Source organism: Symphalangus syndactylus, chromosome 6 (assembly GCF_028878055.3).
Source record: "Symphalangus syndactylus isolate Jambi chromosome 6, NHGRI_mSymSyn1-v2.1_pri, whole genome shotgun sequence".
In the NCBI taxonomy this organism is placed as follows: domain Eukaryota; kingdom Metazoa; phylum Chordata; class Mammalia; order Primates; family Hylobatidae; genus Symphalangus; species Symphalangus syndactylus.
This window is the reverse complement of record NC_072428.2, coordinates 127,383,415-127,397,618: the sequence shown is the minus strand read 5'-3', so window position 1 is coordinate 127,397,618 and position 14,204 is coordinate 127,383,415. Positions and strand designations below refer to the sequence as shown.

Sequence of the window (14,204 nt, the reverse complement as noted above, 5' to 3'; positions counted from 1 at the left end):
AAATTTCCAAGGCTTCAGCTTTGGTCAAAGGGAAGGCACTCAGCCCAGGGCCAGTGAGTGAGTTTAACATTCTTACGGTCCTTTGCATCTGCTCACCCAGGAATCATACATACTCAATATAAAAGCTTTGGGGGTTTTGCTCAGTGACAGCTGGGGACTCCCTGTAATTTAATGCATGATACAGCACTTTTGGCTAACTCTGTATGAGAGACTACTCAAATAGGAATAAAATATCACTTTGCAAAATACATTTAAATTATTTTTCTTCCAAAACTTTGTGACTTTAAAGCCTTAAAATCTATTTTTTGAAAGTCAAAAAATAACAGATGTTGGTTAGGCTGTGGAGAAAAGGGAATGCTTATACACTGTTGTTAGAAATTTAAATTAGTTTAGCCACTGTGGAAAGCAGTTTGGAGATTTCTCAAAGAACTTAAAGCAGAACTACCATTCTAACCAGCAATCCCATTACTGGGCATATACCTAAAGGAAAAGTAATCATCCTACCAAAAACACATATGTACTCACTGTTTATCTTAGTACTATTTACAATAGTAAAGACATGGAATCAACATAGGTGCCTATCAGCAGTGGAGCAGATAAACAAAATGTGGTATATATACACCATGGAATACTACAGTCATAAAAAAGAATGAAATCATGTCCTTTGAAACAACGTGGGTGCAGCTGAAGACCATTATCCTAAGTGAATTAATGCAGAAACAGAAAACCAAATATTGCATGTTCTTACTTGTAAGTGGGAGCTAAATCTTAGATACTCATGGACACAAAGATGGGAACAATAGACACTGGGAACTCTAGAAGGAGACAGGGAGGGGGACAAAGGCTGAAAAACCTCTTGTTGAGTACTATGTTCACCGTCTGGGTGACAGGATCAATAGAAGCTCTAACCTCAGCTTCTTGCAATATATCCTTGTAACAAACCTGCACATGCATCCCCTGAATCTAAAATAAAAATGATTTTTTTTTTTTTTTTTGAGATGGAGTCTCACTCTGTCGCCTGGGCAGGAGGGCAGTGGTGCGATCTCGCCTCACTGCAACTCCACCTCTCAAATTCAAGCAATTCTCCTGCCTCAGCCTCCCGAGTAGCTGGGATTACAGGTGTGCCACTACGCCGGCTAATTTTTGTATTTTTGGTAGAGACGGGGTCTCACCGTGTTGGCCAAGCTGGTCTTGAACTCCTGACCTCAAATGATCCACCCACCTTGGCTTCCCAAAGTACTGGGATTACAGGCATGAGCCACCATGCTTAGCCTCTCATTCCTCTTTTACACCCCACGTAAGGTGCCTGAATCATTAGACACATCTATTTTTTTTCCCTAAGGCTACATATTCTTAAAAGTAGTTTAAGTTACCTGTTATCTCTAGGCTTTTTTTTTCCGTAAGAATCATCAATAAATTAAATGCCAAACACATGGTTGTTTTCTCAAGCACACAATTAAAATAGACTTGATTCCTCTTTACTGTCTTCAGTCCTCTTAATATTCATAGCAATAGGTATTTATCTATCATCACAAAACACGCAAAAAGACTGGTGATTGCTTAAACCCCAAGAGGGCAAAGTAGAAGGAACTAGAAAGAAGGAAGCAAGTGCAATCATGATAAGGCACTTACTCTGCATCCATGGCTGCGTTAGGAACATTCATAGGACTTCATGAACCCTACTAAGTTTCAACCTGCTCTTTTACAAATGTGGAAACTGAGGCTCAGCGGGGTTAAATGATTTGCCCAGTGTCCTACTGCTTAAAGTATCAGAGTTGAGATTTGAACCCAATTTGTGTGACTCCAGTTTTTAAAATATTTACTGTACCAAGGCTGGAGGGGGCACGCATGGGCCCTAGAAGGGTGCGTGGAATGGGTACCTGGGTGGGGAAGGGTTAAAGAAGGGGCCTCGGTCTGCTTGACCAAGATATTTTCCTTCCCTGATTCCTGCCCCAAATGTAGACTACTTATCCAAAATATGGAACCAACTTTGTGTAATATTTTAATAAGAGGGTCTTCTACTAATGGGACATCTCTCTTTTGTCTTTCACAGCAATTTTGCAGGCAGTAATAGCTGGTGATCTTATGAAGGTAAGGTATCTTCCTACCAAATCTTTGGCGATGCTTTAAGAACTTTAAATCAACATCATTCCTCATCAAATTTCTATGTTCCCATCTACCATTTATCATCCCCTGCTTGCACTGGCTGAGTAGAAGAGTCAGGATGTTCTTTTGAGAACTGAGCAGAGATGGTGTTCAGGAGCACCGGGGTACTTGTCTCAGTTACTTAAAATGAACTGCATGTCCCCAGGATGCAATGTGCACAGTGTGCCTGCCCTCTAAAAGCTGACATTTGAAGAATTTAAAGATTCCCTTTCAGGCAGGTATTGAAATGAAGGTATCTGTAAGAATTACCTGGACAACACTCAGAAATGCATCCTTCAGGACAGAGATTAATCTTCCCTCGTCATGGTTTTATACTTTGGGGATCATAGTTAGTCAAGCAAGGACCCTCCTAGTTAGTCAAACAAGAACGCTGATCCACTTGGAATAGTGTAATTTGTGCTTCCTTGTGTTTTCTGGTGAGTTTTGTTCAGAAGGAAGGAAGCAGTCACCACTGCCCTGAGGGTGAATGTAAAATCTGAAGTCAGACTTTCTGAGTTTGGATCTTGGCTCTGCCATTCACTGTCTGTGTGATTTCGTGTAATTATCTAATTCTCTCTGTGCCTTAGTTTTTTCATCAGTAAAATGGAATAATATTACCTCTGTCTTTGGCTTGTCATGAGGAATTAATGTAATAATACATATAAAGCTCTCAAGACTGTTCCTATTACATGGAAGGGGCTCTAAAATGTTAGCTATTTTATTAATATTCTGATAGTGTAGATCTGTGTTTTTTAATAGCTAAACATGGTGGAAATACAAATATTGTTATATAATACAACATCATCTATGAATATTCTAAAGCTATATTTGGTCCCACGTCATTTTCAGGCATCAGGCTCATGACTGCCCATATGCCCCTGCAAACCCCCTGCTGGAACTGATCTGCTCTGTATTAATGACAGCAGCCTGAAGGCAGAGGCTACGCCTGACTCCTCAGCCTGAGGAGTAAGGTGCCATTACAGATCAAGGAACCAATAGCTCTAAGAGAAAGCTGAAAAGTCCTACCCTCAGACATAACTTTTTAGGCACATCTGTTGGACAAACTGAAGGACACCTGTGCTACATTTTGAACAGCTTACTAGAATAAAACAAATGGTGAAAATGTTGCAAACATCTTGATCAACTGCTCCCTTTAGGCACATAATCCTGAAAATGGTGCCTGTGCCACTGCACAGATCACAGGGTCAATAGAAATTGTTACCCAGAAGAGAAGAGTGCTCTCCAAGCAGTATATTGATGAGTTCAGGGCCGTTTCTTACCAGTGGATTAAGCCCATACCATCCTATACTCTGTGCAAGGCCTTCCATTGGGTTTTGTGGGAAACAAAGGCATGAATAAAATTGATTCCTGCCCTTGGTGGAGTTCTACAACAGAAAATTTTGCAAAGCACTGTACATTTGAAACCCTTCCATTTTATTTTCTATATGCTTTTAGTTTAGGCAACTGATTTCCCAAGATCCTGAGTTTATTATCACATTTTTTTTTGTACTTTTAAATACAGAATCATTTGCAATGTGGGAAATCACTATATCCAGCTGGTTGTCTTATTATAGGTTGGTGCAAAAGTAATTCGGTTTTTGTCATTTCAGTGACAAAACCTGCAATTATTTTTGCACCAACCTAATGCATTCTCTGTTATAATTCTTTCCTAAATGACTAAAACATGACTTAATAACACCTTATTTTGTTTTTGTTTTTGTTTTTGGAGACGGAGTCTCGCTCTGTCACCCAGGCTGGAGTGCAGTGGTGCGATCTTGGCTCACTGCAAGCTCCGCCTCCCGGGTTCATGCCATTCTCCTGCCTTAGCCTCCTGAGTAGCTGGGACTACAGGCACCCACTACCATGCCTGGCTGATTTTTTGTATTTTTAGTTGAGATGGGGTTTTACCGTGTTAGCCAGGATGATCTCGATCTTCTGACCTCGTGATCCGCTTGCCTAGGTCTTCCAAAGTGCTGGGATTACAGACCTGAGCCACTGCGCCCGGCCAATAACACCTTATTTACTGAGAGGTGGAATATTTACTGAGGGCTTAAGGTTTTGCTTTTTCTCTCTTACATATTTTCTTTATTTTCCTTCTCAAATATTCATGCCCTCTTTCTCTTCTCTGATTTCTTTTGTTCCTTTCCTCTGAGCAGAAAGTGCAATATATATAAAATATTAAATTGGGTACATGTGTATGTGTTTGTATGAGAGAGAGGGAGAGAAAGAGAGAGAGAGACAAAGAGAGTGAGAGATAGAGACTAGTGAACAGAACATCTCTGGAGCCACCCCCGTGTGAAGGCTGTCACAAATAGCTCCTGGACAACTGGGCTGCAGAAAGTGCCCATGGACTAACTGAATATTCATGGTGTCTAGAAACAGCACAGGAAGGCAGGATCAAGGCAGTTGACCCTGAACAGGTCTGGTTGGGTCCATGCTGCTATCTTTTGTCAATCTCCCCACAAAGAAGGGGAGTGTCATTTTAAGACAACGCAGTTGAACAGAACAGGATATCCTTTTAGACTTTTGTGGAAAATTCCTAGCTACTCCTTCCTGCCCTCTTGCCCCCCAGTTTAGGGATGGAGGTCCCATATATTCCTTACCTCCTTTCAGCTACTGCTTTTGATCCATGTCCTGGGAGGTCTTCTGTGGCTCTTTCCATCCCCTGCTTCATGCTTCCCTAGTGCTTCTCTGAGACATTTGTGATGTTCCTGTCCATTACTGTGTGATTCTTTACCTATCCGTCTCCCCCATGGGCTGTGAGGGCTTTGAGCACAGTGACTGAATTGTATTCACATTTATCTTCCTGGCATCTAGCACATGACAATTCTATGGATGTATTTGAGTGAAGACGTGAACTCTGAATTTAGGTTCTTTTTTTAAGAAAGTATTTTTAATTGACAAATGATGATACATATTAATGGAGTACATAGTGATGTTTTGATACATATACAGTGATCAGATCAGGGTAATTAGCTTATCCACCCCCTCACACATTTATCATTTCTTTATGTTGGGAATGTTCAACATCCTCCTTCTAGCTATTTAAAACTATTTAATGTAGTGTTAACTATAGTCATCCTACAATGGTATAGAACACTAGGACTTATTCTTTGCATTTATGTCATTTATGCTCTTTCACCTTATGGGATGTTTGATTATCTATAATGTGTGCCATTTAACTTCTTGAAAGATAGTATGTTCCTTTTGCTTATTACCTGCTGGGTTATTTAATTCTTATTTGTCCTAAAATTACCTATTAGAAGCTTCATGCAGGCACTCTTGTCCTGAAATACTGTAGTTTGGAGATGAGGGACTCATTCACATTTTCTGTAATGTTCAATATTTTATAAACTTAGACCATATCCTCATGTAGCCACCTTATCCTCAGGCTACAAAATCCTGTTTGTTTGTTTTTTTCCAGTCTTCTCTCATATAGAAACTACTACATTTTCTGAATCATTTTGGGTCTCACTCTGTAGATCATCTCTAGCCTATTAGGTATGTGTTGGATGATTAACAGAAGGTTTGCAGGCTGGGCTGCATATCTGGATGAAGAAGGAAGCCAGACGTGTGTTTGAGTGTGTGCATGCATGCATGCGTGTGTATGTGTCTATACTTGTATTCAGTGATCTTACACGGGAGAAACAGAAGCAGCTTTGATATTTGGTATATAGGTTCATAAGACTGAAGAAAAACTGAAGGACACAGGCAAGAAGCTTAGCTACAGTCACCAAGCTATTCTTGCTTATAGCCATCATTACTCTTTCACTCAAGAGAATGCTAAGCCAACATAGAGATGCTTTTGTTCTCCACTCTACCCCTCACTACTCCTTTGAGAGACCATAGAGACCAGTGCTCAGAAAATAAATGAAAAAAGTAATTCAGCGTGATTCAGTTTCTCTAGCCTGTTCAATACCCACAGGCTCTCTCCAGAGTTAGAAGAGACACTGGTCATCTCTGTGAGTGATAACACAGTCCAGGAATGTTACTTCATCTTTTTGACTTTTCTCTATGTCCTCTAAGGCTGGAAACATTGTGGTTTGCTACATGACTCTTATTTTATTACCAGTTAGCTGTTATCCTTGTTCCGGCTTCTGCCTGAGCTTCTTTTTGTATGTCTCTCTTGCAGCTAATAGAAAGCTATAAAAATGGAGGCAGTCTGCTAATTCAGGGACCAGACCACTGTTCACTCCTTCACTACGCAGCTAAAACCGGCAACGGGGAGATTGTGAAGTACATCCTTGACCACGGTGAGTAGGCATAGTGAACTTACCAAGGATCACTTATCTGTGAAATCCATTGCATTTTGCATTTTCTAAGATACCCTTCATCCAGGCAGTCTTCAGAATGGCAGAAATACTCTCGAACTTTTAGCAGACTCTGCCCCTGCTTATTTGAGGCAGTCGTGGTTGCAGGCCACTGACACATATGGGCCATCCTAACCAAGCAATTAATAGAAACAGTGTTCATACCAAGCTCTTTACAGGCTATTTTTCAGACTAATTAGTTTTTTTTAAATATAGGACAAAAATAAATGCAGCCTGGCATCGTGCACTTTATTATTTTCTAGAGCTCTTCTGTAAATTAATGGGTTGGGATCCCCTACCTAATCCATATTTGTGGTTCATCATTGTGAAGGTTCATGAGGATAATTCTTTTACATCTTTCTAGTTTCTCATTTTTTTTTCTGTTTGATCTCATTTATCTTTTCCACCCAAGTTATGCTTTATTCTCTTTGAAAATGTCTGATACTATTGTGTTGTCTGTGGCAGATCATACTAACCTTCCAGACTGCTTTCTAACTGGATTTCTAATTTGGTGCCAGATCATTTGCAGGAAGTAGCATGCACTATAGAATCTGCCTCTAAAAACCCTTTGGAAGCATAAACATATTTAATGAATACCAAATCTAAACTGTTACATTCAATTTATCATGTTTCGTAGTATTTCTAGGAATAAAGAACAGGAATAAAGGGGAAAAAATACTGCCTAGCTAGTCTGTTTTAAATGAGAAGGAATGAAATAGTCTAATTCTGCTAGATCTTGGTATACAGAGAGATTGGAAAAGTTTCTTTGAGCCCTGACAGTCAGCCTGTGGCTGACTCCTTTTGTACCCAAATTCAGCCTGTAGATAGTAAGCATACTCGTAAACTCGTAAACATTCACATCCTTTTTGCTCCTTTTTTTTTTTTTTTTTTTTGCAATTCAGCAAGTATGTCTTATTCCATTCATTGATTCATTCATTTAACAAATATTTGTGTAGTGCCTGACAGGAGCTGCCTGTTATAGATGGTACACAGACAAAAATAAAATACAGTCACTGTTTTCAAGCAATTGCAGGCTAAAGAAAAAAATAAGATCGTGTGTATAATTAAATTTAAAACAGATATATGGAGCTGTTTTAAGTCCTACGGTCAAGCCACAAATAGATAACATAGCTACCATTTATCAAGCACATATTTGCCAATTGTTTATAGTAAACGCATCCCATCATTTGACAAGGTCCTTGCAAGGTAGGTACTAAACTATCAATCACGTTAGACACCCCTTGCTTTGTCTTCAGCACCTTCTCACTGTGAAGATTCTGCTTGAACCCTTGGTCTGAAATATGGTAGAAAGGGTGGGTTAGAAAAAGGAAAGACCATGAAAACAGGAGGGCTGTGATGACAGGATTTCTTTACTCCTTGTAGGCTGGGTTGGATAATCCCAAACCTGTCTGCCCTGGAAAGCCTAGGTAGGTAGGATGCATTTTTGGTGCTAAGTCTGGGGCTTGTATCATTCCATCTCCTATTTCCCTGGCTATTCAGTCTCTTTCAGTTAAAAGCGTTCCTTTCTGGGCAAGAGTGAAGCCACACTAATATCTCAGGATTTCTACTGCACAAAGCTCAGGTGAGGGTTAGATGTATACTGTCACTGTATTTTTCTTTAGCTCAGGTTTAAAGTTCTCCTATTTGCTGTCTTCTTGATCACTTCCAATCTACTCTCTTTAGTTTACCCTTTACCCAAGAGATTGAATGCTTGCTTGGATACTTTAAGCCATTTGGTGCCCACCTACCCTCTCTCTGGAGTTAGGTGAGACACTGGCCATCTATTTGAGTGACAACACAATCCAGGAATCTCTCTCTCCACAGTCCCCCACCCATCTTTTCACCTTTCCTGGAGAAGCAGTATTTCCTCCCCTAGACCTAGGATCCTCTCTGTATCCACCGTCTCACTTGGTCTCATTTAGGAGGCTGCAGTCAGCTCCTTTTTTTGATGAGGCTTTGTTGAAGGTGGACTCTCACATGTTTGGGGCTTTCAGGTGGGAGGGCTGTGGAAGGCCAGGACACCTAAGCCTTTCTCAACACCTGGTCTTTTTTTCCCAAGATCCTTTACAGCATGGTAGTGCTGGGGTTCCCAGGGGTGAGAGTGGAAGCTGCCAGATGTTCTGAAGCTAAGCTGGGAAGTCCTGGATGATCTCTACTGCATTCTATTGGCTAAAACAAGTCACAGGGCCAGCCCAGAGTTAAAAGGTTGGGAAACGGATTCCACTGTTTGGTGGCATGAGCCATGAATAATTCATGGAGATATTTAATCTACCACACTCCCTTATGTCCCGGTCTCGGCAGTTTAAAGTGAGCAATGTCCTGAGCTTCTGACTCACTTGGAATCCCTTAGAGCTTCGTTTTTCTATTTGACTTTGGTTCTGGGTCCTAAGAACCCAAGTTTCACAAATAAAAATACAAGATGGCCAGGCATGGTGGGCCCATAGTCCCAGCTACTTGATGCTGAGGCAGAAAGATTGCTTGAGCCCAGGAGGTGGACGCTGAGTGAGCTAGAATTGCACCACTGCACTCCAGCCTGGGTAGCTGAGCCAGACCCTGTCTCTTGAAGAGAAAAAAATGATAACAATAATGAAGGTTTTAACATAAGTATAGCCCATGCAATATTTGAAATGTGATTATACTAAAAATGAAAACAGCAGAACTCCTCATCTGAGCTGCCCCAGGGACATGAATGATGAGTCCTGGGATGATATCACCCTAACACAGTAGCTTTTCACTTCCTCTACTTCCTCTCTTTCCCCTGCCTCCGAAAATAGGGCCTTTAAAAGCACCGTTCATCCAAGCTCACAGGCCTTGGAGTTTCTATCCCCAAATGTAGATCAGTACACACCTACTTTGCCTGGCATCAATTCATCCCGCACATTAGTCTCTGAGGGCTTTGATCGAAACCTAACATTCCAATACAAATCAGTTTCTCATCAACCCGCAGTGACTCTTGCAAAGACTGAGTCACATAACACCACTCCGCCCAAATGGAAGGACACAAAGGAATTCAATCTTTTTTAGGGGGGTGGGGGTGCTTATTTTTCCAGTGCTTTGGTTAGATGTTATAAATTAATCAGCTTAATATTTATGCTCACGAGAAGAAACCCAATGTTCACAGTAATCATCCTAACTTCGCTTCCAGGCAAACAATTTCTGAGGTCTCAGAAGGCATCCTATGCCTTTCCTGCCTCACCAGGATCTCTAATAGCACAGGAAGAAAGACTGTGGAGATGGGAGAGCACAATCCATCTTTTTTGTTTGTAAATAAAATGTTATTATGATGTTCAGTCCAAGGATCACTGCATTTTTGATGGATGGCAATTTTTAACACTTTACTACTATAGCTGAATATGGAGACTCAAACGCAATTGATTCCTATTGAAATTAGTTTTTATCAACCTTGATAGACATTGTCAATTTCATTCTTGATGTCTATCTTATCTTTTTTATTTATTCAGAAATATGGATGTAAAATCATTTGATATAGCCTAATTCACCTCATTCCACAAGAGCTAAACACTTCAGCTCAACTGTCGTTTTGTTTGTTTTTTAATATCTTTAGTTGCTGATTCAGTTTATATTAACCTTTGCATTTTATTGAAAACTATCATAGCAAAACCATTCCTCTCTTTTAGATGATAGAAACTCCTTTAAATTACCGTGTTCTTGAAGTCAGGGACAAGTACACAGAAACCATGACCCTTTTTCAATACTGTAATCACCTTCTTAAGGTGATCTCTGTTGATTGAAATGGTCTCTCCTAACTTAGTAATGATGATAACTCTGGAATACCCTGACCTGACAAAGAAAATAGCCTTTCCAAGAGGCCTCAGTAAGTCTGGGATTTAGGGATGTATACCAGACTATGGCATTGTATTTTTAAATTAGCATCCGATTTGCAGTAGGTAGGTCTGATCAGTTTGAATTCACATAAATGAAAACAAAAAATAACAAATAAAAATTTTACGCTATGCCAAAGATCAAGAAAGACATTCCTCCTGGTTATTGAATATTGCAAATATCTTAAAGCCTTTGTTGTTTATTTACTTATTTTTTACAATTTGGTTTATGTCTGTCCCATGGTTTCATATGACGTAAATCTGAAAAATTGTTCAAACACCTGACTGTAATGATGCCTTTAGTAATAGCAGTTCTGAAGGATTCACAGGCTCTTTTCCAGGTGCACAGCTGATGTTGTTTGTGGCTCTTGAGTTGACACTTCGTTTGCTTCCTGCAGCCTTACTCCTGAGCCCCTCTCCCCTCTGCTCTGCCCTCTTCTTCATTGGCTCTGGTCAGGAGTGTGGGCCACCACCATCAAGAGGACACCTGAACAAGAGTCCTGAGATTAGTTATTCTCCCAGACACAACAAGCAGCAACTGATTTCTCTTCTATGGGCTCTTTTAAAGCAGGCTGGGGGCTGTGCCACATGAGATGTGCGGTATGTTCTGAAAGCGCCATGGGAGGCTTGAATTTTTTTCAGCTTGCATCTTCTTCCTTTGGATGTCTTCTCTCATCTATACAGCATGCTGCTTTCCTTTATGAAAAACTGGAATTTGGACATTTAGAGAGTTGAAAAGAGACTCGGGGAGGAAGAGTTAACAATTCCACAGAGACTGGGAGAGAGACTAAGGATGCAGGGATTCCAGCTGAGATTCCTCTCAGTGCTTCCCGCTTTTCAGCTCCTTTCAACCATATTTTCTGCCCGCTCACTCCCCCCTTGTTTGCCCCTCCAAGGGACTTTTGTGTTGTTTCTTTCCTTCACCACCCTGCACACTCTGCTCTTTTGTTTTTATTCTCCCCACGCCTACCCCATTGCCTCCTACTGGTTTTCCTGATAGAAATCTCACTCATGCATTTCCTTTTTGATTTCAATGGGTTATTTTGTCTTCCCTCTTTTTCTGTCTTCAGTCTTTCTTTTCTCTTTTTTTAACCCCCCTTTTTCTGCCTCTGGTCCCAGAGAGAACAGACCACCATCCTGCTGGGACAGGATGACAGTACTGTTAGCATTCCCAGTGCCAGCTCTCCCCACATCTGTGCAGCTTTTGTCCTGTGGCAGGGGAGGATTTGGAATGGTCTGCTGGCAGCGTCAGGGAGACTAATGGGAAATGAGGGCCCAGAGAGAGGCCATGGGAAGTGGAAGGAATAGCAAAGGGGATTTGGAGGCATTGGTGTGGGAAGCAAATTAAAGGATGCATGTGACAAAAGGCACGTAATATATAATACAAATATAATATTGATGACAAAGTCACATCAGCGGGAGCTGGGGTATCCAACAGAAGAGCCTATGGAATGAGTACTGGGCAGCAACATTGTAATTTGGAAGGCCTGGCTACTTAACACGATGTTCACTTTCTCATTTTGAAAGATTTGTGAAGTTTTGCTTCCTTTCGCATTCCCTGGGCGTCTCCTGAATACTGATGTGTATGTCCACTTAACAGAATTTTCTTTCCCTTAATTTTCAGACCATTTCCCATATAGCACAGTCTTTTGAATCCATGTTTCAATTGTGAATCTTTCTCTTAAAGTGATATTGGCTGGGATCCAAAATGATTTTAAAATGTCTTTTATTCATTCATTCATTAAAACATTTTAATTCAGTCCCAGGCACTTTTGAGGAAAAAAAGTTTCTGTAACAATCACTGCTAACCTCTATTGTTCTAAATGTTCTAAATGCATTATCATATTTAATTTTTACAGCCCTATACAGTAAGCTCTCATCTCCATTTGACAGGTGTTGAAAACTGAAGTATGGTAAAGTTAGGTTACTTGCCAAAACTCATCCATACGTGAGAGATGGTCTGTGTCCTCCATATTCCTAATACCAGCAAGGGAAATGAAACATGGATAAATAACCACAATGCAGGGTAGCACCATGTGAATGTCATAAGCAGAGTTCAAATGACAACTGATCTAGGGTTCTGGAAGAGCAGACGCCGTTTTCATCTGAAATTTTCATGGAGAAATCTGCACCCATATCTCCTCAATAGGGATTTTACAGTATTTTTTCTGGTTCAAGTCAGCCAAAGGATGAAGGGTGGACATTTCAATAAACCCTGGAAGAGACAGAGACCTGAGATTTCCTTTTCTATTGAGGAAACAACAGTGAATTCTCTGCTGACAATTTGATGATCTCCCTTGAAATTCCTTAGGGGAGATGGCATAGTGTCCGCAATCAGAATGTATGTGTATATAAAACAAGCCTCAAACTCAAATGTTACCCATCCATATACGTTGAAGGAATTCAATTGTCTTTATTTTTATTTTTTTGAGACAGAATCTCACTCTGTCACCCAGGCTGGAATGCAATCATGGCTCACTGTAACTTTGATCTCCTGGGCTCAAGCAATCTTCCCTCCTTAGCCTCCCAAGTAGCTGGGACTACAGGCATGTACTACCACGCCCAGCTAATTTTTTTTTTTTTTTTTTTTTTTTTTTTTTTTTTGTAGAGTTGGGGTCTCGTTATGTTACCCAGGCTGGTCTTGAATTCCTGGGCTCAAACAGTCCTCCCACCTGGCTGTCCCAAAGTGCTGGGATTACAGACATGAACTACCGTGCCTGACTAGTCTTTATTTTTTTTGTCTCTTGTTTTTCTCCTTTTGTCTCCTTTCCTTTATTAGTGAGACTCAAATTAACTTTTCAAGAATCACAGGTGTTATTGTTTCTGCACTAACAGTCACAGGGTACAGTTAAACTCCACAGTGTACAGTTAAAGCATAGCTCCCCATTGGGCAGTGCAGGTTCAAATAAGGAGAAGAACAGCCTTGTCTTAGGCTTCTCCTGGCATCCACTCTCTGTAACTCCTTCCTTGCTAGCATTATGCAAACAGTTATCTTAAAGCAAGCCAAAAATGATTAGAAAATGTACCTGCGCTGTTAAAAATAGCTGCCCATTCCCATCTGTAGTCAGGTGGCTGCTACTTTTGCCTCTTCTTGGCCAGTGTTCAAAATGTTCTGCTATTTTGTGATTATCTATGTTGATGGGAGAATAAGGAAAGTTGAAGTTAATTAAATTGATTATTTCAGAGCCATTCCCCAAACCTTTTAATGGGCATTTTTTTTAGATATTAATTATGAGCAAAAGTTTCTTGCCTTGTTATTACTGCCTCTGCCTCTCACCTCTGTCAGCTGCAGATGATGAAAGGGCACGGAGGGAGAGAGAGTGATGGGTAGCCGCGGGCATGCCTGACTCACAGACTGGATAATCAGCTCTGGAATAATTCTGGGTTGGCTGCATTTGTAGTGATTCTGGTCAGAAATTGTGAAGGACAGCTTTTTTCCTTGTCCCCACCTTCATATTGTCAAATTATTGCTATGCTAGCCCAATTAAAAGGCTTGAGGATCCCGTCACTTGCATAGAGGCTTAGACCCTGGATGACTGTGGACTCACCGTGGCATGGCTCTGAGAGCACTGAATGACAGTGCTGAATGAAGGAGAAAAGTAAACGAGGCCTCTGTTGCCTAAATAGTTGTGCAATTAGCAGTACCAATGGGAACAGAGCTACTAATGAGTCTGGGCTGCTCATATTCATGGAATTTGTTTCGAAAGGAGTGGCTTAGAATGTTCGCTGAAGGTGACAGGCACTCTTTAAGAGGACCATTGGGTGCTTAAGCCCCTTGCTGACGTTGTGAAGAGTGCCCTGTTGACAGCTAAATAGGCCTCAGGTGCTTGGTTCTCAGGACATAGAATTTGAGTCAACAAGTGGCTTCACATGTAAGTGGAAGTAAAGCGACCCTTCCATACCACAT

At 40.8% G+C, this 14,204-nt stretch overlaps 1 protein-coding gene across 4 annotated transcripts in view; it reads left to right on the top strand.

The window, feature by feature from the left end:
• The window catches only part of DGKI (diacylglycerol kinase iota), a 503,130-nt gene that overhangs the window by 447,082 nt on the left and 41,844 nt on the right, over positions 1–14,204 (top strand). For all 4 annotated transcript variants that reach the window (XM_063642297.1, XM_055284147.2, XM_055284146.2 and 1 more), the window contains 2 exons: positions 2,054–2,091; positions 6,278–6,398. In XM_063642297.1, coding sequence (XP_063498367.1) covers positions 2,054–2,091; positions 6,278–6,398 — 159 coding nt within the window. The remainder of the gene's footprint in view (positions 1–2,053; positions 2,092–6,277; positions 6,399–14,204) is intronic.